Source organism: Aplidium turbinatum, chromosome 10 (assembly GCF_918807975.1).
Source record: "Aplidium turbinatum chromosome 10, kaAplTurb1.1, whole genome shotgun sequence".
In the NCBI taxonomy this organism is placed as follows: Eukaryota; Metazoa; Chordata; class Ascidiacea; order Aplousobranchia; family Polyclinidae; genus Aplidium; species Aplidium turbinatum.
The window spans coordinates 5,331,325-5,357,057 of NC_137481.1; the positions used below are offsets into that span (position 1 = coordinate 5,331,325).

The 25,733-nt window shown below is 37.7% G+C and overlaps 1 protein-coding gene across 1 annotated transcript in view; it reads left to right on the forward strand.

Annotated features, from left to right (window-relative positions):
• The window catches only part of LOC145778442 (uncharacterized), a 41,956-nt gene extending 19,195 nt beyond the window's left edge, over window positions 1–22,761 (forward strand). Inside the window, exons 2-3 of the mRNA XM_082589920.1 lie at window positions 15,778–15,903; window positions 16,732–22,761. Of these exons, the coding sequence (XP_082446046.1) occupies window positions 15,778–15,903; window positions 16,732–19,322 (2,717 nt within the window). The 3' untranslated portion in view covers window positions 19,323–22,761. The remainder of the gene's footprint in view (window positions 1–15,777; window positions 15,904–16,731) is intronic.
• The last annotated feature ends 2,972 nt before the right edge of the window (window positions 22,762–25,733 follow it).

The following is a 25,733-nucleotide window of genomic DNA, read 5'->3' on the forward strand; positions in this document are numbered from 1 at the left end:
TTACCAACGTAAGTATCTTCCAACCAGTCAAGCAAAAATATCGCGTCCCGTGGCAGATTGTGTTCAAGGCAAACCAAAGCTTCGTGAACTTTGTGTTGCGGAACAAACGCCACCGCAACCACGGCCTTACAGTGAATTGCAAAAGTGGCGTCGCTCCTGTAACGTTGCATTGCCCCAGGGACGCGTTGTAGATGCCTCTTCATATTTTGCGTCAGGTGGAATAAGCACCCAAAGATTTGTGCAGCCGGAAATTCTGTTCGAGCGGCTTGGTACGCTGCCAATTCGAAATCCATAGAGATTGCTCGTGGCTGCAAAGCATAGGCCTATCGCACATTGTTTTACTGAATGCACGATGTTTGGTTTATTTAATTGGTTATTCATTTTAGTATCAATAACATACATTTAGAGAAGGCATGAGTTGCTTCATCACGCTGAACAATGTCGTGTATGTCCTTCGTGTTTTGTTGGGTAGCAAAGCATATAGGAGTGGGAAAACCCAACTTTGCTTTTTCAGAAGAACCACGTATAACTGCCAAAAATAAGACAAATAGTTAATATCGATGAATTGATATGGCTACATCGAAATGATTGGTTCTCTGTCTGCGAACTTGAGTTACTGAGTAGCCTACAGACGAAATCGTGTGCTGGATATTCCAGCAGTAAGACTGGTCCTTTTTACATTGATTTATCATCTGCATACGTTGAATCAATGTAAAAAAGACTAGCTTGCTGACTGGGTTAAGATCAAAGCATTTTTCTGAAAACTGCGGCAATCGAACTTCTGTTAATGTCACCAACCACTGTGACGTCACAACGCGAACTTTGACGTTGAAATTTTTGATTCAAGCGTTCTATGTTTTGGCTGCGTACCTGCTGTGTAGTTTTGAGTATGAAACGTGGCCTACGAAAATAGATGTAGAGCAGAGAAACACCGCTCGCACTCACTGAGAAGCAAATTCTGATACTGTTATGCGACTTATTCTTTCCTGTGATTCTTTCAAGCGGTACACGCTTAACCTATTGTTTCACTTAACATTAGATAGGATTTGGTTTGGGATTTCAGGTTTTGATTGTAATAAACTACTGATAAGTTTAAGCGGTATAATGTTAACCGATTCCGTCTGTATTTCCATTGAAGGCAGTTCACGTTAGCTACAGGAATTCTATATCAATGCAAAACAAAATTGTTACCTGACCATCTTTATAAATTGACGGAGTAACGGAGAATGTTCCATCCACAAAAAGGTGGAGGGGATCACGGGAATTTCTTACCCATTGCAAGTTTGTCTCTTTACCAAAGACAAGAATACGTTCCTGACTTGGTCCAGTATCATGCAGTAAAAACTTTTCATCTGTAGGATAAGATCGTAGCCTAAATCATGTGCCTGGCTATGGCAAGTCAAATCACTACACAATTAAGCAAAGGAAAAAAACACAAACCAGTGCGATTAGCAGTTATGAAAAAGAATTGCCGGTAAAATCACACTTATAAGAATAGACTAGGGCAGTAACAAAGTGTAAGACTTACCATGACCAATAGAGGAAGTAATGGTAGTGTACCTATGTGGTATCATCAACTGCGTCAACGTCAAGGGATTTGGTGGTGCGACTTGAACACTTATCCTTGACCTATGAACCATCTTTCTCAGATTATTGCGTTGAAGACCACCCAAAGCCGCGTCGCTTAGATTTTGAATCGTCGCATTGATGAGCTGCGCCGGTTGCTCCATTGTATCAACTGCCCGCCTTTTAACGCCGGTTTTTGCTTTTGCGACTTCTACCGACTTCGCACAAACATCATGATTGTGCTGATTCTTGCCAGTGTTCACTACCTGTGTTATAAGTAATGCAGTTGTAATTACTAGAGTAGGCCAGTCGGTCGTGCATTCCCAGGTTCAGCGTCAATGCGTAAACAATGGTTGCGATTATAATGTGAAACCGTACTTGATAATTCTTAGCACAAAATTTTCTCAAATGATCAAAATATAGTTACCATAAAACACACATTATTACCTGATTTGTTGCCGCGCAAGTGTGGATGCGAGCCTTGCATTTCTCATCACGTCGAGAACAACGCCAGTATTTCTTCAGCCTGTCTGCACTATATTGTTCTAGTTGAAACATATAGCCATCATGTAGAAAAACCTCACCTTTGCGTTGCGTAGTAATCGATTTCTCTGCCATAATAAAGCAACATCAACTGAGTACTGAGAGTCTAACGAAGTAACTAATCTAAGGAATTCCAGGTCATGTAACGCCTTCCTCTTGTTGCCATGGTATTGAAAAAATCTGTTAACAAACAATCGGAAAGCCCTTTGAAGTTTGGCGCTAATCGGTGTTGCACTGATCGATGAAACGACACATTGCATTTACAAGCGCCTCACGCTAGTCAGCAAAAAGGTTATATTTTTACGAAGAATCAACCTATTCAGACCAGTGGCGGATTCAGAACGTAAGTTATGGGTGGGCCTAGGAAATATCTTGGTGGGCCTTCACCAATAGTGCCACGGTGGGCCAGCATACAAAAATTTAGTGTTACCAGAGCTTCTACACAAGGCGGAGTCTTTTAGGTATCGTGTTAATAAAGTTGATTATGTCATCATTAGGGCGATTTTTTTGTAACCTAAAAAATTCAAAAAAGTGACTTTAATTTTGCAAAAAAGTAACCCAAAAAGTAACTTTATTCAACGAAAACAAGAAAGTGAAAGAAAAAGCAGCAATTCAACATAAAAAAAAACATTTAAATTAGCTTCAATTTGTGCTCAAATTATAGTTGCACAATGCACATTCAAATTACACATATGTAATGTTTTACATTTTCTGGCAGAAAGTTTCAGTCAATCAAACACTTTAGCTGCGTAAAAAAAGTAACTTTAGTAGCCTACCTAACAAAAAATCGCCCTAGTCATCATAATCTGAACTGTCAATGACTTGTCTTTCAAAAGACAAAGTGTCAAGTTGTTAAGACGCCCAGTCAGCATGGATGATCTCAAGTAGCCTACGTTTGGATCCTGTTTGCTGCGAAGAAAAGTCTCTCAACGCTGCAGGACGTGGAAGGCAGCAGTGCTATGATGGTCCTTAAAACACTATTCGCGTTTGGAAAATTTCAGCAAGGCAGCTGTCCAGTAGGCCTACTTCCATTAATGTAGGAAAGTTTTCCCTATCCATTTTCCGTCCGATGTGTTGAATCAATACAGCATATTCAGCATCTGCGATGTCAATGCCATACTATGCCAATGCCATAGTATGTTTTTTTGCCAAAAGTGGCAGAGCCAGTTGCGAAAGAGGCCGCTGCTCTCATTAATCCATACGTGTCGTCCACAAAGCAGCAGTTTAACTCCGTTATCTGCCTGTCAAGAATACAGTTCCACAGCGTCCTTAAATCCTCATTGCTCTTGGCAGCCGACGTTTTTTCCCAGCGTTGTGGTGACAGCAGACTTGTGAAACTGCGAAGGCAGCAGCAGCTTGCGTTCACGAGAAGCAAACACGTCCCAGTTAGTTATTTCATGTTTTACCATCAGTTATTCTGACAGTTTGAGCACATCACCAAAGTCACCCTTCGAATCCTCGCGGAAAGTTGCATTATGTAACTTTCAGTGTGAAATAGTGATGCCACAGACAATTCAGTACCACTTGGTTGTTCTAGTGTTAAACGTTAATATTTTTTTTTTTTATGAATCTGATTTTGGGTGGGCCCACTGTCAATCTGGGTGGGCCTATACCAATCAGGCCCACCCGGTAGATCCGCCCCTGATTCAGACATGAAATCATTGTAAAAAAACGATAGTCCAACTAGGTGATTCAATGTATTCAGATGTTGAATCAATGTACAAATGAACTGTTGGGCTATCTGGGTTGTTGGAACAAATCGAAGGGCTTCTGTGAATGTTTCTCAGTTTCAACGTCAGCAAAAGTTCCCTTTTCTACACGATTTCAACGTTTAGCGACGTTAAAATGATAGGCCACACATTTGGTTATCTGTTACTACAATGTAAAAATAAACTGTTAGGCTAACTGGGTTGTTGGAACAAATTTTTGCTGGTCCGGATAACTAGGCTACGGTACCCGATAATTTCCTTTCAATCCAAGCTGTAGGCCACACATTTGGTTAGCCTTTTCATTCTGTTACTACAATGTAAAAATGAACTGTTAGGCTAACTGGGTTCTTGGAACAAATTTTTGGAGGTCGGGATGACTAGGCTACGGTACCCGATAATTTCCTTTCAATCCAAGCTGTAGGCCACACATTTGTTGATTCAAACTAATCATTTGAACCAGGGGTGTGCAACGTGCGGCCCGCGGGCCAAATGTGGCCCGCGAAGAAAAATTGTGCGGCCCGCAGAGATGTGCCAATTTTGAATTGCGTGCGGCCCGTGAAACGTGTTTATAATTTAGTTTAGTACGTGTGAACAATTCATTGTGGAGTGGATTAGGCCTATTATAGATTTCGCACCTTCTGTTAACCATTTTAGAAATCTCCCAGCGGCCACCGCTAATCCATTGTGTTTAATTATCTGGAACGTAAAAATGTATGGTCACATAAAAGGCTTTATGAACAAATTACGACTTTGGAAAGCTCACATACAGATAGGAAATCTTTTCCACTTTCCAACTTTGAGAGACTATGGAATGCATCCTGAGAAGAAAACTAAATTTGAAAAATTGTTGTATGAATTTTTGGCTCTTCAAGGACTTCAAATCTCATGAATATTTGTTTGGTATATTCTCTTCGCCATTCAACACAGACATTGACAAAGCACCATCTGATATCCAGCTTGAACTGATTGATCTTCAAGAGAAAACGGATTTGAAAGCAAAGTATTTAGAAATGAATTTTGGCGATTTTTACCGAAAACATCTCAACCAAGATGACTTTCCACATTTGAAAAAATCTATTGCTTCAAAAATGGCTCTTTTTGGCTCAACGTATTTGTGCGAAATATTTTTTTTCTAAAATGGGCCTCATGAAATCTCCCTATCGATCGGTTCTGACAGACGAACACTTGGAAAATGGACTTCGAATTGCCAGCACTTCCATTAAAGTAAATTTGGAAAAAGCATCGGGAAAAGAAGCCAGCTGCAAACTTCTCACTGAACTCGTTTAAAGACTATGTGATAATAAATTGGAATAACAGTTTTCTTCAGAAATTTATGCGTCTTAACTTATTATTTCTGCAAGGAGATAACCCCTAATAATGCCATAAGAATAACAAAAAAACTACTTTTTTGTGCCTGCAACTAACTCTAGAAATCATATATTAAATAACCGTGCGGCCCGCGGTTTCACCCAGTTATTTATATCTGGCCCTCCCGTAATAAAGGTTGCACACCCCTGATTTGAACTATTCAAAAGTACTAACTTATAGACATAAACATGATTTATTTGTTTGGTTTGTAACATCTTCTTTTTTTTTATTTTCCCTTCATATCTTAAATTTTTCTGAAGGTGTTGCGACCATGCCAAATTTCTTTTAACTCAATAACTTAGGCCTACTTCGGTCACAAGCACGTTTTAACGTTCGCGTTTTGTCGCTTCTACCTTTTTCTCCTCAACCTTTGCTATGTTGACGTGTATTGTTTTTGATATGATGGTCACAAATAAAAACAACTGAGCTGCACTGAATTCAAGCACGTTTTAACGTTTGCGTTTTGTCGCATCTACCTTTGCTATGTTGACGTGTTTTTAATATGATGTGACATGACGAATCATAAATAAAAACAACTCAACTGAACTGACATGACGAATTTTCATTAGACTACGAATCGGACTCACCGAAACGGGCTCTCACCGAAACGGGCTTTCACCGAAACGGGCTCTCACCGAATCGGACTCACCGAAACGGGCCATTCCGTGGTATTACAGTAAGAAAGAAAAGGACCAGGGAAAATTTTTTAAGTGAGAATAAATACGATGAACCTACTTGCTCTTCATCACTTTTGCTCATATGACAAGCAAAATAATAATCATGCTTTTATTTGCGCCCATTGCAATAACATACAGTACACTGCGATCACAGATGCAATACAACAGACTACAAGAAGCAGCAAAGTGACATATAGTCTTCGAGTCAGCTGCTCCTCTAATTTCGACTTGCCTTTAAGTGTCTTTCGCCGAGACACAGCCGCATGCTCTGGAGCGGTGTTGAACTCACGTCCTTTCGAACGTCCCGCAAACGTTCTCACCACTCGGCTACGCAGCTGACAAAAACAAACTTAAGGAAAAAAGCCTAGTGAAACGTTTGACTCTTCAAGCGCAGGTCGTTGGTGCGATGAAGCCTTTCAGAAAAACTTTGCTGAAATTTTAAAAAGTCTTCTAAACCGTAGATATACAGTAGTTCAAGATAAAGTAATTAAGCATGACGATCGACGTTAAAACTGGTGTGTTCGCCGTGAAACCCAATTTGTCCATCGAGATAGCTGCTCAGATCAAACACATTTGTCCGCTGTCAACAAAATCGAATTTCTAGGCCAACCTATTTTGTTCCCTGAAAAGATTGAGAGAAATTTTGAAGTGTTTGCGACAACACTGATCAGTGACTTCGGCTCCGTTGTATTCTTTGTTCGATCTTTTCAGGATACATAATGGGGGTACGAACTGTTCAGGGGACAAAATAGGTTGCATTCTCTTCACAATACAGTAGTTTACTTTAGATCGGCTTACACCTAAACCCAAGGCGGTGAATGAATTAAATCAAGAGATTTATTTCCACATTCAAGTTAAAGCTGTTTTTTGGTGTGATATGCTTCAAAGCTTTTTGTCACACAAAGAGGAACTTGGCGTTGCTTGCACATAAATGCAACTTGAGTTCTTTGTTTGTTTAAAGAACAAGCAATTGATGCAAAATCTTCGTTTTTGTTGTCCATTTTCATTCATTGAAATATCTTCCAAGAAATGTCGCCCAACTAAACGTTAAGACTAGTACTGGTTGAGGGCCTTCCTTGGTGTTTTCCTTTTTCTGTGCTGCTACTATATCGTCAAAATACTTGTGTAATAAGTTTCGACTTAAAATCAAGTAATGACAGCATTCCACCTAGTTTCTTATGTATAACATGAGAATTTAAAATGCAGATATCCAAAAATCAAAGATAAATTTTCTTGTAGTATTTTTCAAATGTGTTCTTGCAATGTTGGTAGATGAAAGCAATTGGTCCATTGTATTCACGCCAGACATTTTATCTTTCTAATCAACACAAGCTTTAGGCTTCCGTTTTTCTCTTTCCCCTCTTTGTGGCACAGTTTGAATTGTCATGAATCGTGCTCATAATGAAAACATTTTATTTTATCTTTCTATATCATAAGCATCGTTTTCTTGCGTTACATCACAGCTGTTACATCTTTTTTCAATTTTGATAAAATTACCTTTTTTGGTGGGCATTTGCGATTTTTTTAACCGTTTCGATTACGTCAGTGTTGTAAGAAGTCAAATAATCACACACAAAAAAAACACTTGAGTAGTACCGTAGTTATCTATTTCAAGAAAATATCCTTGATCTAAAAAATCAGTCATCAAGGACAAGATGATTTTTGTGGAATGAAGCTGCTTTTCTGCATCAACATCTGGAAGATAGACTAGGATTTCGGTTCCTATGCCAATGCAAATAATAAAGTTGTAGATGCATAGCCGTAGAAGATGAGGGGCAGTCGCTCCTCCGGTGATAAAAAGGTGCAAATTTGGGCAAAAGTGTCCAGTTATTTGGGCAAATCAATCTTACCATGATGTTTTGACCTCTCACCAGTTTACAAATTTTACATAATTGTTATAATTTACGGGATGTGTGGAAATTTTTCAGTGAATGTAATATGTATTAATAATCATCAATTTTGGAAACTATTGCATGCGGTATTGCAACTTGGGCAGAATGACAAGTTTCGATTTAACATTTGCAAAATGTAAATGTAAAAGAACATAACTGGTGAACAAAGGTAAGCTTGTTCACTAGCATGTAGGCTACATTTCTTCATGGGTAAGATTCAAAAGCCTGCTGGGTACTGGTAACCTGATAAGTTATTGTTATTTTGTGGTCAGAAATTTTGACTATTTTCATTGCATTAAAACAAAGATTTGTAAAATTTTATTATAGTGATGAGCAATGGTTGCCAAACACTCTTGAGGTGGTTGCCTTTACAGCAAAAATCAAAGGTCCTTTTATTTTTCAGTGACAGCAGTCCATCAAACTATTACTGGATCTGCTTGTTCTGTTTGGGTTATTGCTTAGTGACTAATTTCACTGGATTTTTATCCAAATTGTTGGTTTTGAGTGTTGTGCCTCGTATAATATTTTTTAAACGAAAACTTTACAAATGAGACAAAAAAGTCAGGCCTCTAAGCTCACTGTGGCGAAAAGTCATTAAATGGCCCCGGAAAATACCGCATTGATAGACTATAGTTGGTCGCCGGTTCCATTTGCCAATATTTCTCCACTCTGTTGGCATTTGAAAGTCTTTGTATCCACTTGCGTTTGTTTGTAAAACTTGTCTCTTTCTTTGCATTAGTGACCTTTTCGTAAACAAGGCAAAGTCTTTCACACACCAAGCATTTCTTCACACGGCTGTAGAAAAAAAAAATGGTTTAGGCCAAGAATATCAATCGCAAAGTTAGGCCTATTCGTGGACATAACCAACGGAACTTGTCATTAAACTTTTCACAGCGTCTAAAAAGTAATTTTATGATACAAGATGCGATTACACGGCTGTAGTTATTAAACGTTTCCATTGAAAATCTGACAGTGTTGTACGAAAATTTTTTACAGTTTGAAAGTAGACTATTTCTATCATGGGAGAAAAGACTGCATAGACTGGCTCATTATAAACATATTACCGTCAGACACTGGTGCCAACTTACGGGGTGGCCACGCCACCCCGTAACCGCTGTGGCGGGGTGGCAGCCACCTCGTTTAGGTTACATTACTTACTGCAAATAAAGTAATTTGAACGGACGTTTAAATCTTTTTTGATCATTGGTTTTCGCTTCAAGTCAACGTCACACGACGACGACAAACGTAAATCAAGAGGTGAACCAATATAGTATTGCGAAGAAAATGATTGTTTTTGTCACAAGCATGATACTCGCGTAACATCAAGCAAGCTACCTGAAGATTACGCAACACGTTGCTACGAGTTTTTTCCTTGCTGTTGTTGCGATCGTTTTATTTGTTACTTGTCATAAGTCATTGTTACATTTGTTAGGTTTACAATGGGATTTATTAATCAATGAAATACGATCTTTCTATTACCTCCCTCAAAAACATATTTTGAAAAATTTTAAACTGCTCATAATATCGCTATAAATTATGCCAGCCATAAAATACTTGGAAATAAAGTTATCTCGATGATTGATAGCTCCACCCCCTAAATGAATATCTATTTTCAAATTTCATTTAAAAAAATGCAATTTTCGAAACTTTTTAAGTTTTATTTAAAAAGTGCACTTAGTAAAGTAGCAGTTTTAACGTTCTGCAAATTTACATGTTTTCATGATTCTATTCGAGGAAAGCTACACCCCCTGCCAATTCCCAATAATAAAAGCAACCTTTTCAATTACTCAAGATTTTGCATTTTGAATTATTTTCCGATTTCAATTGGAGTGTACTGTCATCTACTTCATGCTTTAATTTCTACTTTGTTATCTACTTCATGCAGTAATATTGCGTGTGAATGCGTGACAAACTGTAAGGCGGGAATTTATTGGTCTGACATAGGAGTTGCTTGTTACATCATAGAAAAAATTACGAAAAGTCGTCCAGTAAAAGTTTTCACCGACATTCCAGTTTTATTCAGCTTAAAGATGCCACCGAAAAAGCGTTCAAAATTGCAGTCTCTTATTGAGTCATTTTTTGTTGCGTCTAGTCAGGATTTCAACCAGCATGAAAGTGACCAAACGCCTGAACGAAACGAAAGTGTGCCACTGCCAAAACGCGTTAGCACGATCAGTGAGGTGGAAGAACCGAGCACGAGCAGGATAATCGCTGTTGAAGGAAGAAGCTATCAAAAATCGTGGGAGAGCGAATTCCCGTGGCTAGAATACGATAAATGCAAAGATAGAGCATTCTGTCCGATTTGCAACTATGTTGCAACTGCTTTTCTATTTGCAAGCAATGAAACAATTTCATTAATGCTTCCAAACGTGCTCTGCATTGTGAAAATATACTTATCGTTGCCTTCCACCACTTCCGAGGCGGAGCGATCGTTTAGTGCACTCAGGCGCATAAAAACCTACTTGCGATCTACCATGACGCAACAGCGATTGAACCACGTCCTAGTTTTAAATGTTTATCAAGCTGAAGCTTCACGGTTACAACTTGACCAGTTGATTAACAGTTGGATTGACAGAGCTGCTGTTCGCAAAAATACTTTTTCCAAATGTTAAGTGTCAGAGCAGCAACGTAACAATAAAATTCACGACATACCTCCTGTGCTTTGTTTTAAAGTTGCTTTGTAAATTATCGAGCTACAAATCAGGTGTGAAAAGACAATTGCATCTACGAAACACGCTTAGTAAAAATCAAACAAAAACATGCAGTTTGAAAGTTTTTAGGTTGCCATATTGTGCTATCCGCCACCCCGTGCAAAAATAAAAGTCGGCGCCTATGCCGTCAGAGACATTAATCTGGAGTAGATTTTTACATTAGCACAAAAATAATCAGAAAAAAAATTATGCACTTCACTTCATGAGAGAGCAAAAAGCCTGTGAAAGTTTTAAAATGGATTTTAAGTGGGTGTGGTTATATTTATTATTGTTAATTTTGCCAACTAATAAAACCTATATTTAAAGCTGATAAAACAGAAAATAAGACTTTGTGAATGGACTTTTCATTAGAAATATTCTTTTGATTTTACCAGTGATCCAAATAGATGCGTAATGCGATAAATACTACTCAAAAAAGTAGAGAGTAATTTGCCACACTATATTGATAAATTCAAGTGTATTGCGAAGCTTTCGCTACACACTGTTTTTTTTTTCGGTCATTTATCGGTCATTGACCGATTTTTTAGCAATATGTCCAAAAAAAGTAACGTTTGTCGTTCTAACTTGTCTCAGATAAAACATGACAACGTTTCTCAGCGAAACTTAATGTTGTAGCTAGTCAGGAAGTGCAAATTTTGGTTTGTATCAGCTACTTGAAAGGAAATATTTTAATCAGAAAAAATGACCGAAATAAATAAAATATGACCGAATTTTTTAAAGATATTTCGGACAAATGGCTGAAAAGTCTCAGCGAAAAAAAAACAGGCTACACAAGTGTGGCTTTGTTAGTGACTACATATCTACATTCTTGTCACGGTTCTTTCTACGTACCGTATGATATATCTTACATGTAAAGAAACTTTGGAAAGATTGGTTGATACCCTACTGTAGTTTATTGGGATATCAAACGTAGGGGTGTTCAATTTCGATTATTTGAATATTCGAAATTCAATTTATTTCCGAATTTCGATTTCGAATATCACAACTATTCACCACACTGCAAAATGTGATTTTATTGAAGGAAACGACATAAAAATTCGCTAGAAAACGCGAAAAAAAGTCATAAAAATTTGCGAAAAAAGAACACAAAATAACGTCTACAGCTCCAGGCCCATGTTGGTGTTTATGAAAAGCTGATCGACATGGTCACCCGTCAGTCGGGATCTTAGCTTCGTGACGGTTAGGCCAGCTTTTAAAAACGATCGCTCCGCTGGAGCCGAGGTCGCTGGGTTCCCAAACACTTCAAGCTCATTTTCACTGCCGCGACATTTCACTGCAGAGTGCAGAGGTTTCGACTCGAAAGCGACATCGAGTATGTTTGCAAGCGCATAAAGCTAAATGCACGCTCCGTCTACGTAGCAAATTATGTTGTTTTTGGGTGCATTCAACATCTGATGACATTGAATCGACGCAAAATGGTAGATTTTTGCTATGTCCCAGGCAGCAAAATCAGTAATTTTTACATTGATTCAACGTCTGCAGACATTAAATCAATGTAAAAATGACAGATTTTGTTGTCTGGTGTTGGATTGTAGCATCGCAACTCGTTCTAGTGATTATTTATCGCGAAGCTGTTGCGATTTGCATTCAAAAAGTGTTTTCCTGCTGCCGACCGCTAGTTCATCTATTGTTTTATGTATCAATACAGCATAAAAAGTTGTCCCCACACAGAAATATGCGTGGGGGCCTGGCCCCCACGCAGGCCCGTTGCCAGCCGGGAGCCAGGGGGGCCTCGCCCCCCCTGAAAAAAAATTCGCCCCCCCTTGACAAAATCTCAACATTCTCGAGCAACAGCTACAATTATAATGATTTTGCCCATTTAAATTTTTTCGACCCCCCCTAAAAAAAGTTGCCCCCCCCTGCTCTGCGGTCTGGCTACGGCCCTGCCCCCACGGCTTAGGCACCTATGGATTCGGTAAAAAATGGATAAAACTGCGACAAAGCTCAGCCTACACTTTCTGCTATTGCACAACCTAGCTATCTTCATTCTTGAGAGAAATTTGGCATTAAAAATGCCAACCTGGCATCCCTGGTGCGGGACTGGCCGTTGGACCCGCGAAAGCGTGTGATGGTCACGTGATCGACGATGCGCATGCGTCGAAGTCTTTTTTCGCTTGCAAAATGCGACAAGACAGATTTCGCGCCACTCGCGTTACTTTCAACCGCGTTCAGCCGAAAGGGCGGCTATAATTTCGAATATGTCCGATACGAAAAACGAATTTCGAATATCACCTTAATCGAAATCGAAATTGAACACCCCTAATCAAACGTTAAACAGTCAAGTAATGGTCGGATAATTCGACTTGTGAGATTGTAGAAAGAAATTCTTGACGAACTTTAACAAATGTGTTCAGCACTTCCAACAATTAAACAAAAATAACTCTGAACAGCACTTGTCGACTCCAAATACAATGATATCGGCTACAACTCTATAGTAATGTCAACTCTCATACAACTTTCTTCTCGGTCACGATTTCTGATAGCATCAACTCTCGTCTTCTCATAACTTATCATCTCATTCTCATAATTTCAACTTCAACAATAATACACAAATTATGGCACTATTTATAGCCAGTTAGTTATGACTAGTAGGCTAACTTCCAAAAAGTATGGTAATTTTATGTTACATAAAACTCAGAAAACAAAACAAATTAATAGTTTTTTTTACCTTCAAAACATTTGGCTAGGCTAACACGCACAACAATATTTCAATAAAAATTATAATTTGTTTAAGTTATTTTGGCAGCCGATTGTAGCATCGAATAGACAGCGATAGACACGTGTTTCGCCCATGAGGCTGGGCTCATCAGTATCGCACCGTATTCTTGCCACTTGAGTAATCGACCGCCGCTTTACCAGTCAGTTTAACTCTTATCTTTGTGGAAAGAAAGAGCCAACAAAACCAGCAGGTGCCAGGGGTAGGTCAATGTGAAGAAAGGCGTTCTTCCCGGCTATCAGCACAAGGCTGATTACTCACTAGCACAGCGAGCAGCAGTAACGCTTCGCTAACCAGAACGGTGTAGCTTCCACGCTAGCCATTGAGACCTCCAATTAAACGTTTAAGTTATTTTGGCAGCCGATTGTAGCATCGAATAGACAGCGATAGACACGTGTTTCGCCCCTGCTGCTCGCTGTGCTAGTGAGTAATCAGCCTTGTGCTGATAGCCGGGAAGAACGCCTTTCTTCACATTGACCTACCCCTGGCACCTGCTGGTTTTGTTGGCTCTTTCTTTCCACAAAGATAAGAGTTAAACTGACTGATAAAGCGGCGGTCGATTACTCAAGTGGCAAGAATACGGTGCGATACTGATGAGCCCAGCCTCATGGGCGAAACACGTGTCTATCGCTGTCTATTCGATGCTACAATCGGCTACACACTACCTTCTCCCGATATGCTGCTCTTTCCCGCTCGGATCAACCTCGCGTTGCTTTTAACTCATCGATAATCATGATTTCCCGATCAACTCGATGCAACCTCCAAAGTTTCATCCCACTATTATATATTTTTCCTGGTAACGTAGCCTAGTCATATCTACGCTTCGATCGCTAGTCCCCCCGACCCATCTGGGCGAACCTGCCTCAACGTCTGGCCAGTGCACATCCGTGCTCGTTGGTTCAACGTCAACACTTTTTCGGTAGGTAAAGCATACAATATATTCCCACTTACCATCTTTTTTTTTACACCAATTAATTGAGCCTTTGCTCCAGATTTTAAATAATTTTCGTCTCCCACGAGTATTCAAATCGTCCTTGTAGCTAAGCTTCTCTTCCTCGTGGGAGACCCCAAAGTTTATCCGCTCTGCCTACGGGCAGACCGGGTATAGGAGTCAAACGTACCTGTGTTACGGTCACGTGATGGAGACGTGGGCGCTGCCTGGCTTTATAAAACTTCTGTCGCCCGGCCCGTCGTGAGCTGACCTTTTTGCGTTTGCAGAAAGCAAATCCCGTCTCCCTGGCCCGTTCCGCCATTCTAACTTTTGCGGACGAGTCGCACAAAAATCTCGATCCACACTTTCCTTCCACAGGTACCTAGACTCCCCAGCCTGGCCCCCGCGACCTAAGCTGGTGGACTTCCCTTCCGGGTGCATCGCCACCCCATAATCACGCCGCTCCCCGCCTCCACGGGGCGTGGCAGGCCGGTTCTTTAAAGTCTCTGACCTGGCTATGTTTATTGTGTTCTTCTCGCCGTGTCAATTATTTTGTACTCGTGCGTCGTTGACCAAAATAAAACAGTTCATCATCAACTTAAACGTTTAATTGGAGGTCTCAATGGCTAGCGTGGAAGCTACACCGTTCTGGTTAGCGAAGCGTTACTGCTGCTCGCTGTGCTAGTGAGTAATCAGCCTTGTGCTGATAGCTGGGAAGAACGCCTTTCTTCACATTATAATTTGTGTTGTAGAACCGGTTTTCTTCTATTAGGAGTCATCAGCACAACTGAATTGAAACAAAAAAATTACAGTAGCAGGGAAATATCAGCACAACTAACCCATTATGTTTGTGACATCATAACAGCATATTTCATGTCAAACTGTTCCTTCAAATTAAAGAAGTTTCTCGAATCGCACAAACACAAAATCGTCTAGTTAAGCAAGTTGCGCTATAAGGATTTCATAATTTAGGATTACTTTAGGACAGTAATCGATAATAACATCTCGTAATAATCACACAATTAAAATAGCCTACTTGTTCAAGATTTAATACTCTATAGCCTGTTGTGGGGTTACTCATATTGATTGTGACACAACAAAGAAGAAGGTTTAAAGTTGTACTTTGGTAAGAAAGATAAGTACTTACAAAGCCATATTTATGTGACAAAACCTGTTCAATACTCTTGGATCAATTTTAATGTGGTAGTCCGTTCTCTATTTTTTCAAATCAGAATATCTGTATTTTTGGTATGCTTTTGCATATGTATGATTACGTGTTTGTGCATGTAACATGTTTTAGGACAGTATGAAATAAATGTTTGAACTTTATATGCCATAAACAAAGAGTGACGTCAAGACAATATGAGGCAATTTTCCGCAAATGTAATTTTTTGAGAGGTGTTTGAGATTTTATGCCACTCAATACGCCATAGGGTTTTTGAAACGGAAATTTCACAAAAATTATACCAGAGGTCTTAGAATAAATTGTATCCTAAAATCAGGGCTAAAGTTGAATATCAAATTTAACCCCCCCTAACTAAATGTGTAACACCATAAATATTAAATGGCATCTCGCAAACAATTAAACATTAAATCACCATTGTTGTGTACAGCCTATTTCCACATCACTGAACAAGTGCCTACCTGTCACATTTTTGTTGCAGACCTTGGTTCCAACAATCACAGGCAATCACAACCTTCAGTCCAAAATACATTTAATATTCAATCTGATGCTGTTACCATTATTACTGATTCAAATATTCAGCAAAATGTTGGACAAAATGTTCATGGTAAGTTTAAATTATTTATTTTAAAATAACAGTCACTTTATTGAAGTAGCATGATTAGCAGACACGATGAACGTGTATTTGTACATAGCTGTGATTTATTCGAAAAGTTGATTATTATAGTATCATTATTATTATTATAATACCATCACTTTGTCGTTCTGTGAGTAACCCAATATTTCAATGAGATTGTATCAATTGTTTTCAACTTTGCAGTGGTAACCCATTCTTCTTTAGTGTGAAAAATTCTGATTAGGTTTTGTTTAATGTCAAAAAATAATTTTTTTCCTAAAAGTATGAATTTATGTATAATTGTAGTTTTTAAAACAATATTATTCGTGTCTTACAACTACTACTTAAATGTTCATATGTTTCATGTTAGCTTATATAATACTGTAATGTAGTCCTAATAATTTATTTAAAGGCATTGACATGCCTACATGTTTCTCATGTAGATACCGGTACTGGTTTGTTTTTGCTCATTGATTGAATTTTCAGCAGATTGTTCTTAAAAATTAAAGTAAGTTTGATCAAAACGTCCAAAAAAATATATTCATGTGTTAAATCAGTTTTAGTAATTGCAAAGAAAACAATTTTTTTGTTAATTGTAAATGCAAGACATAGACTTGGTGTTTTAACATTGATCCAATGTCTTATTACTTGTGATAAATACAAAAATAACACAGAAAAGAAGTATTTTCATAACAAAAAATTGACCAAATTAAATAAAGAATAACCGAATCTTTTTAAGTCATTTTGGACAAGTTATTGAAATCTCAGCAAAAAAAAAAACGGGGCTGAGAGATGGCAATGAACTGTTACTTTCTTCAGATAATGATGCTGAAGAATGCTGCAAACAAACTTCGATCAATCATGTGCGACAGCCTATTCCCAACTTCGCTGAAACCAAAAAGTTCACTCAAATACTAGAAAAAGCTAAAACAAAGTCAACATTGATTTTGCAATGCCATGGAGTTCCTGGCAGTGGAAAGTCGGAGATTGTTCGACAACTCGCTCAAAGGTTTCCATATGAAGGCAGTTCTTCAACTGACATCTTTATGAAGTGGGGCATGCAGTATGATGGAGTTAGTGATGCCAAAAATGAACTGAAAGAGCTAGTGAAGCAAATGCAAACGCATTCTTTGTTGAAAAAGCCTCAACACATGCAAGATATTTTGGATGACTTGAAAAAGGATTTGACAGGATCATTAGTATCAGCTTTGTACGAGTCAAATGTGCCTATTTTGCTAATTATTGAAGATACAATTCCAAACAATGATTTGTTAAAAGATTTATTAAAGTGCATTAATCAGCGTAAATCATCTTTTGATTCACCCAAACTTCACGTTTACCTTACGACAAGAAGAAAGTCAGTTGTGTTTTTGGATGATGAGCGTAAAAGCATGGACCACTATATGATTGAAAGAATTACAGGATTTGATGAAGATGAAGGTGTGAAGTTTCTTCTTCAAAACATACCTAACGCAGGAGGTGAGAAAGCGGAGTGCATTAAACTGTTTAACCGATTCAGTGGTTCTCCCTTGGGGTTGAGGGTGGCCAAAGCATATTGTAAAAAAACGACAATGTCTTACACAGATTATTTGATGTGGATTGAAGATGGCTGTGAAGAAAGTGTACAAGAAGAAGAAGAAGAAATCATTAGAAACGAATACGGAGAAAGCGGTCAGCACATATTTCAAGCTATTGTGAAGCCGTTTCTCATAACCGACCAATCCAAAGAAACTGATGAACTAAACTGGAATGTGCTTTCCTGTTTGTCTTATTTTCATCATGATAAAATTCCTGAATTCCTTTTGCACAGGTGCATCCAAGTGCTTCGAAATAAAACTGTGAAAAGTATTCAACTAAGTAACAAACATGATTCAGGACGTTTGATTTCCAAGTTGCTGGATTTTGAGATGTGTACCTTTGATAAGGAGAAAAAGTTAATTGTTTTCCATGAGGTAGTTCTTCATGCATTTCAAATATGTCAGCCTCAATCATCATCACTGAAGTTTCTCCAGTTACGAGATGCCATTTGGATAATAGCTGGGTTGGTCACCAAAGATTTGAGATCGAGAGAAAACCTGGAAAAGATGCGAAATCTCACTCCCCACGTGTACAGTTTGTTAAAAAATGTTGACAAACAGTTGAAAATACCTGAAAATTATCAACATTCAATGTTGGTAAGAATGGTCCTTTCATACGTCTATGAAATGGCAGCTGCAATGACAATGAGTAACCCATCATTTCACTCTTTTTCTCAGCATTTTTATGAAAAAGCTTTAGATCTTTGTTGGAACAAAGATTCACAATATTCCTTGACACGATCTGAAACGAACTTAGATGTCAATGCAACCGCTACTTACGTTGTTAAAAGTTGTTTCAATGCTGGGAACGAGCTTCCAAAAGAATTCATTACCCAATACGAGTTGGCTGTTTTCAACAACAGTGCAGCAAATTCACTGGAATTTTTAGAGAAGGCTTCTGAAAACAAAGAAAAATTCGAAAAAATAAAAGAACCTATTAAAAAAGAAGAGATTAATGAGGACATTTTGAACGTGCTTCGAGATTGTGGTGTTTTCCTCAAAGAAGAAACTCATAGGCATGTGTTTTGTTCTGAGCGAATTGCTTCAATCTTACACAGCTGGAGCAGGCTGATCATTTATGCTGATGAAGAAAAAATGGATTCTTTAAGCCTTCAAGCTGTTTGGTATTCTTCTTTATCTCATGCTATATCTGCGCAATGCAGACAGTCATTTAATGTATCTTTACTTTCTGAAAAGCTGTCTTTTACAACAGGAAAAATTCCAATTATTCTGAAAATTAAAGGTGATGCTACTGCTTTAAGAGAGATAAAAGATTTCTGCATGAATTTGCTGGATCCATCTAATGGAAGATTTGACTTGAAGACATATGAGAATGGTTTGCTAAAAGAAATGTTCGCTGCATCTCATCCTGTGAATCAAAAACAAATGTTTACTAATTTGCTTAAAATCAATACAAGGTTGTTGAAGAATATGGAAGAATCTTCAGCTAGAAATGAGTTGATTGAAAATGAAAAAATGTATGCTGATAATTTGTTTACTATGGGTCGCAAAAATGAAGGCGAAGTATTTGAGTCTTTTATCTTTTTGATTCACTGTGCGAAGTTTTATGTTGCTAGCAAAGATTTTGATCAAGCTTTGATATGCTTTGATGAGTTTTTCAAGAAAGCCAAAGCAGAAGATGACACATATTTTGGAAATTATTGCTGGGCTACTTACAACTTTGCAAGAGCAGTTGTTTGCTCTCAAAAGGTAGAACGAAAATCATCCACAATTGCGCTTGTTGAAGCTGTGTTGGGGCGCATAGACGAGTTGATGAGACCAAGTTTAAAATCTAAGCTGAATGACATCTTGATTCAACTCAATCAATTGTAAGAATTTATTGGCTTGTTTCCACCATTGGTTATGTTGCACCATTTTTGTCACTTTACTATCATCTTGATTATCTTTATAGTTAACTCAAAAAAGAAACTATTAGTGATAAAACAAGCTCCGGTTCCGTCCAAACTGCGGCCATTTTTTTAAACTTTGGTTCCGGACAGGAAGTGATAGCGGCTAGGCCTAGCTCTGGAGGTGTGTGTGCTCGCTCATCGCCTTGTTCCTACTATCTTTGTTAAATTCGTCTTTTAGTTTCAATGTGTCTTCAAGGTATTCTTGAAAAACATGTCAAGGCTAAACGTGAAAAGTGCTAAACTTGCTAAACGTATCAATTAAGTGCATTCGTACGGTAATTACACAAGTTAAAAATATTGCGCCGCGCACAAAAATCGTAGGTCAGTAACCTACAGATCCGGTGCTAAAGCAAAATCGTCCGTCTCGTGTCTTCTGAGCAAGTTTATGTAACTCTTTGGCCCTCTCTATGACATACCATGACGTTGCTGAATTTCAGAGTTATTAAAGTTGTGATCAATCGCCATTATTGATTTGTTTAACATTTGTACTAGCTTGGAAGTCTAATTTTATCAAGCAGATGTAAAATATTTGAATCAAAAAGTGCTTGCTAGCATACCTATATGCACAGGCCTTGCCAACGTACAAACTGGAGGCCTGTATAGTGTATAATTTCGATTTTGAACTCTAACCTAAATTTAGTTTATATCAGTTTGAAGTGGTAGTTTTGAGAATCCACATTGCCAAAGTGTGATCATTGAATTTCAAATGGATCCAAAATTCCTAATTTTACGTTAATAATGACAAACCTTTTCATAATAACTGTGTTACCAGACAGGTGTTGGATTTCAAGCACAAGTGCTAAAATCTAGTCCATTATTTGTATGGTAACAATAGCACAAAAATCACACAAAATACACTCAAAGACTTTACTTTTTACTACTACTCTAACTATCAACTTACAATAGCAATTTTGGCTACTGACAGATCGGCCTCCAGTCAAACTTGAAAAATGTACGTTGGCATGGCCTGCTGTGTATATTATTTTGACCCGTGACTCTACACTTGTTCATTCCTGACTTATATGATAATTTTCGCTAACATACTTGTAACAGCAATGAAGTTAGAAAATCTTTGAATAAAGATTTGAAGTAAATTCTGTTACTGATAACTCGGTGCATTTTTAAACGCGCAATGGTTATGATTTTTTGATATTTTTATTTCTAATCTTTTTGGGGGAAAGACTAGGCTCCTTTGAAGTAAAATGGAGAAAGAGAGAGAGTAATTGTGACTTTAATTTTTCTTACCATCCGTGTAGATCTGATCTGGCCCCAATCATGACATTCTTACAATGTTGATTCTAATAAATTGACAAACTTCATGTCTGCTTGAAACGAATTGAAGTAATTTATTAAAATTACTTGTTACTTTCAAAGTTTATGTTGTTTTTCAAGTGCACTGGTATTGAATTTGTTTTGTTTCATCTCTACCGCTTAAAGCGGTGCTTTGATGTGGATTAGATTAAAGTTGTTAGTGTTGCTGTACATTTTTTTTTATTTTATGATATTGTTTCATGATAGTGAGGTACCGTACTGATATATTGCATTCATCAAATGCTAACATTTGCACAACAATCTAATCTTTTAGTATATATAATATATATTATTTAGAATCGATATTGCTATAATGGCTTAGCATCTGCAGCTTTATTTATACACTACAGAGTTGCTTGTAGCCTACTTGTTTTCTTATCACTACAATTGTAAATTTAACAATGCAAATATTCGTCTATCAAGCTTATATGTGTTGGAAGACTAGTGATAGATGCACATTTTGGATTTACCGTAGGCCTTGTCAGCATAGTACCAATTTTACCAAAAAGGTCTTCACCATGACTTATACCAGTCAATTCCATTCTTATTTTTATTCGAAACGATCCAAAATATATTTTTTAAATACCGTACTATATAAGAAATTTTATCTTGAAATACTTAATTATTCGAACACTTGCGTTTTCAGTGAATTTAATTTGAGCAACTGTGATCACTCTGCACTTATTGTTCTAAGCTGTGTATTCTTCAATTCAACTATGCAAGCGCTTAACTTCGGAGAAATTATATAACTGCATTTTGTACTGTATTGCCGTTAATCAGCGAAAATGAAAATTTACTTGTCTCATTTGCTGGTTGTGAAGCTGAAATGATTCATCTATCTGAAGTCCTGTAGTGTTTATTTTAGCCTAATTAAGCTTGCTGTGTTGTAGTTTTGTTACCTTTGTTTTCTTACAGATCATATTCTGTAATAGTGAGTGTTAATCATAGTGAGTTCTAAAACCTTCAATGTAAGAATGTAAATAATTTTGAATTTTGGAGGAGCGATATCTTTTGCAGCATAAAATTTCTGGAACTTTTTAATTCTACATCGTACCTAGCCTATGCTGTAATTTTTTATGGGAAAGCATGCACGTTGACGTGAGATACTAGCCTGTGGCTTTAGCTATACATGAGGTCTGTAACTGGTGGTGGGATTCAATCTAGTTCGCAACCGGTTCGCTTTGACAAAAATTAGCCACTTTGGGTAACCTTGCGTATTGTGAACACATCAGATCATGGATCACGAAGTTAGATTCAGTGATCTATGATCATTGATCAGGTCCACTAGAAAAAGTTGGGCAGGAATCGGTTCTGCAAACTTTTAGCTTAGGAAGCGATTCGCTTGAACCGGTGGATCCCACCATTGGTTACAACCTATTTTTATGTGCAATTCTGTATGCGCTGCTTTAAACTCTTCAAATTTTTGACCCCGACCCGACTTTGGACCCCGACCATCTCCTCCATGCAACACTCAAGAGACCACCACCTATAAAGCAGCGGTTGAAATCAAGACGCCCCTTTGTGCCTGCCGCACAACAACTCCTTAAGAACGCAGAAGAACTTGGTTTAAGTGCGGCACACTGGACGAACCACATGTGGAACACGGAGTGGCAAAATCACACCTCCACGCTCCGTGACTTCTTACCCGACGCCGATCCCCGTCCACCAGGGATGTCCCTCGCAAGGCTTGCGTGGGTCAGGCTTAACCGCCTGCGAACTGGCGTCGGCCGCTTTCGTTCGGACATGCACAAGTGGGACCTGGCTCCTTCATCAGAATGCGAGTGTGGTGCCACGGAACAGACAGCAGACCATGTCATCCACCACTGCCTAACCCACCGGCCTCCACACGGTGCGCATGGTCTGAGAATCCTGGACGACGAGACTGCTGAGTGGCTGAAGACTTCCTGCCCTCCAATCTAGCCTGGAAAGATCGCTCATACGCCATCATCAACTCTTCAAATCTACGAACATTTTTTACAAGAGAATTTTTCAATCGCACTATTAATGTCATAATTTGTTAATAAAGCGTGTGCTTGAGTGGCAACAATCATCTTATGTATTGATGTAAAGTATATCCTCAATTCAAGAAAGCTTAATTGAACACTTCTGCAGAACCTCAATTTGAATCAACTGCTTGGAACACTCAAAACTGAATCAACTGCTTGGAACACTCTAAAAATTCCTAGTAAAAAATAAATAAAAAAACACAAGACATAAAAGGAATAAAAAAGTTACAAACAAATACGTTGCAGTTTGAGCACTTTGGCAAGGTTGGCGAAAGTGTGGTAATGTTCATTTTATGTGTAAGGATGGTTTTATTGTGGTTTTAAATGTTAATTGGCTGTCTAATGAAATTCTGTCTGCCTGATAGACATCCTATCTAATTTGACTATCCAACTCCATTAAACTATTTCCACACAATTGTTACTCGAATTATAGTTTTTAGTTATCAGAAAAGAGTTCATATAATATTGTAGATCTATAACAAAATGAATTTAAATTACAGAATAACGAAACAATATGAGATTACGAATTATCACATTTTAGCAGTCATCCAAATTGTAACTTATACGCGCGTTCTAACTTTTATTCTCTCTTATGTCTGTTCATCTCTCTCCGCCAAAGGGCGAATGTGTCCAGTTTTATTTTCTGTTCCTTTTTTTCTATTTAAAGCAGCTTAGATGGAAAAATACAAAATCTTTAGAAAATGAAGTAGGCTATAGGTTAAATTGGTTCACTTGTTAGGAAGGAAAACTATCTATAGCTTCTTTCTAAAGCGTTTCAGAAAAGGGATTCAAATTTTTACAGCAGATGATATAAGATCGCTCTCACGGATTGAAAACAAACCAGTGCATAAAATCATTCACGAACTTACCAGACCTTATTGGTAGGTAGCCTACATGTATTGAAATAAGCTAGCCTATATCGTTTCGGCGTACACCTGATTTATGAATGACTTTGGAATAGAATAATTTCTCAGAAACAACACTTCAACAATATGAAAATTCACTCTGTCAATCTCGGTAACCGGCCTAGTGTCAAAAGCCTCGACAAGTAAGCTATGCGAAACTACCAGGAATAACCTATCAAGGGATCTTGATAGGTTATGAAAAAGTTCCCGCGCTTTTCAAAGCAAGCAGCAAAAATTACTCTCTCCAGGCCCAAATCAAAAAATGGACTCAAAAAAATAATTAAGGCCTGGAGAAAAGCTAATTCTAGAAAAAGCAAGAAGAAAATTTGATTGTAGTCATATCAACACCAAAACTATCAAAATCAACCAGGAAGTTGCAGAGATAATTAAACTTGAAAAGACCTTCAGTTAGGCTAGCTAAGAAGTCAGCAGTCATTGTTTGTTTGTTTTTTTTGCATTTACGAAGATAATCACAGCTGCCAGTAAAATCCTCAAGTTTAGAAGACAAAGTAAGTTAACAGGACTCATTTTTGACTTTCTTACATTTTCTAAACCCAGCCATTATTTTTCACCCAACCGTTACTAATAACCTTCAACCCAACCAAGACCAATTTCAGCACAAGCTCAACCATCAACACCAAAGAGGTTAATTTATTGGAAACAAATCAAATTTCAGAAGAAAAAAAGATCAAATCTGGACAGTTTATTGTACGCTACCACTCCATTTTTTGTTTAATTTTAGTTTGTTATTCTATTAATTTGTAGTTCTACACAATTTTGAAGTACAGTAATCAGATTCAGCTAGGTCAAGACTGACTAATATTTTTCCCCTAAGTTTCATCCTTTGTGACGTAATAATAATATTTTTGAAATCTTCACCTTCCGAACTCGTATATTTTTTTTTTTCTCGTACTGTATTTTACAATTCGTATTCCGACATCGATCGATATCATAAACCGACTAACTTAGGCTACGTCTACGTAAGTATATCCATTATCCTCGCCAGTCTTAATTCTCTTTTTAAGCTGCATATTTTAATCAGGTCATTTTAACACAATTCATTTGATTCTATATCACTGCTTGACGGAATTTTGCCCTGAGTTACCTCTCATCAACTAAAGTACCGTAATTTAATTTAGTTCTTAGTTTCCAATTAAAATTATTACTTAGTCAATTTCCAAAATCCTTGCTAAATTAAATATTTTATAACGCAATAATAGTGTTTTGTTTATTTTCTAAAGTGTTTCTTACACCACTTAAACCAGACTTGTTATTTGTTCTTTTTCGGTGCTTGTTGGTCACCGTCCTATTTCGTCACACATAAGTGAATTCTTTGATTATCCTGACTACAAGTTATAAATGCAGGTGTTGGTGATTTTGCTTTTAATCTGTTTTGTTGCAAAGTCATTTTGTAATCTTTCGTGTCCTGCGTTATTGGTTTTGTATTCATCTGTTGGTCATACTTTGTTTGTGGCAATGTCTGCGGATTGTAAAAATTTTTATTCAAAAAACTCCTTCTCTTTAACTAACAATATTAATAGGAACCAGCTATCGATTTTACATGTAAACATGAGAAGCCTAGTTGGCAACTTTGAAAAATTAGAATCACTGCTTGTCGAAATGCAAGAAGCACCGGACCTTATTGCTGTGTCAGAAACCTGGCTGAATGAAAATCGATTGCATTTTGTTAGCTTGCAAGGCTATAATTTTGTCCACTTTAATAACAAACAAACTGATGCTAAAATACAAGCAGGTGGTGTCGGGCTATACGTAAGCAGTTCAATAAAGTATAATCAAATTAATAATTTAAGTCTAAACTTACAGGAATGTGAAGATCTCTGGGTAGATATTACTTTATCAAACAATAGACAGTGCACAGTTGGTGTAGTATACAGGCATCCCAAAAATAAGTTAATTGAGTTTCAAACCAAATTCTGTGAGCGCATTGATTCGTTAAATAATTTCAAAAAACAATATTACATTTGTGGTGATTTTAATATTGATATGTTAGCAAAGACAAAAAATTCTGCTGTAAAAAATTACTGTGATGCGTTTCTCTCTTTAGGCTGCAATCAATTAGTACAATCCCCAACCCGTGTAACTTCCACAACT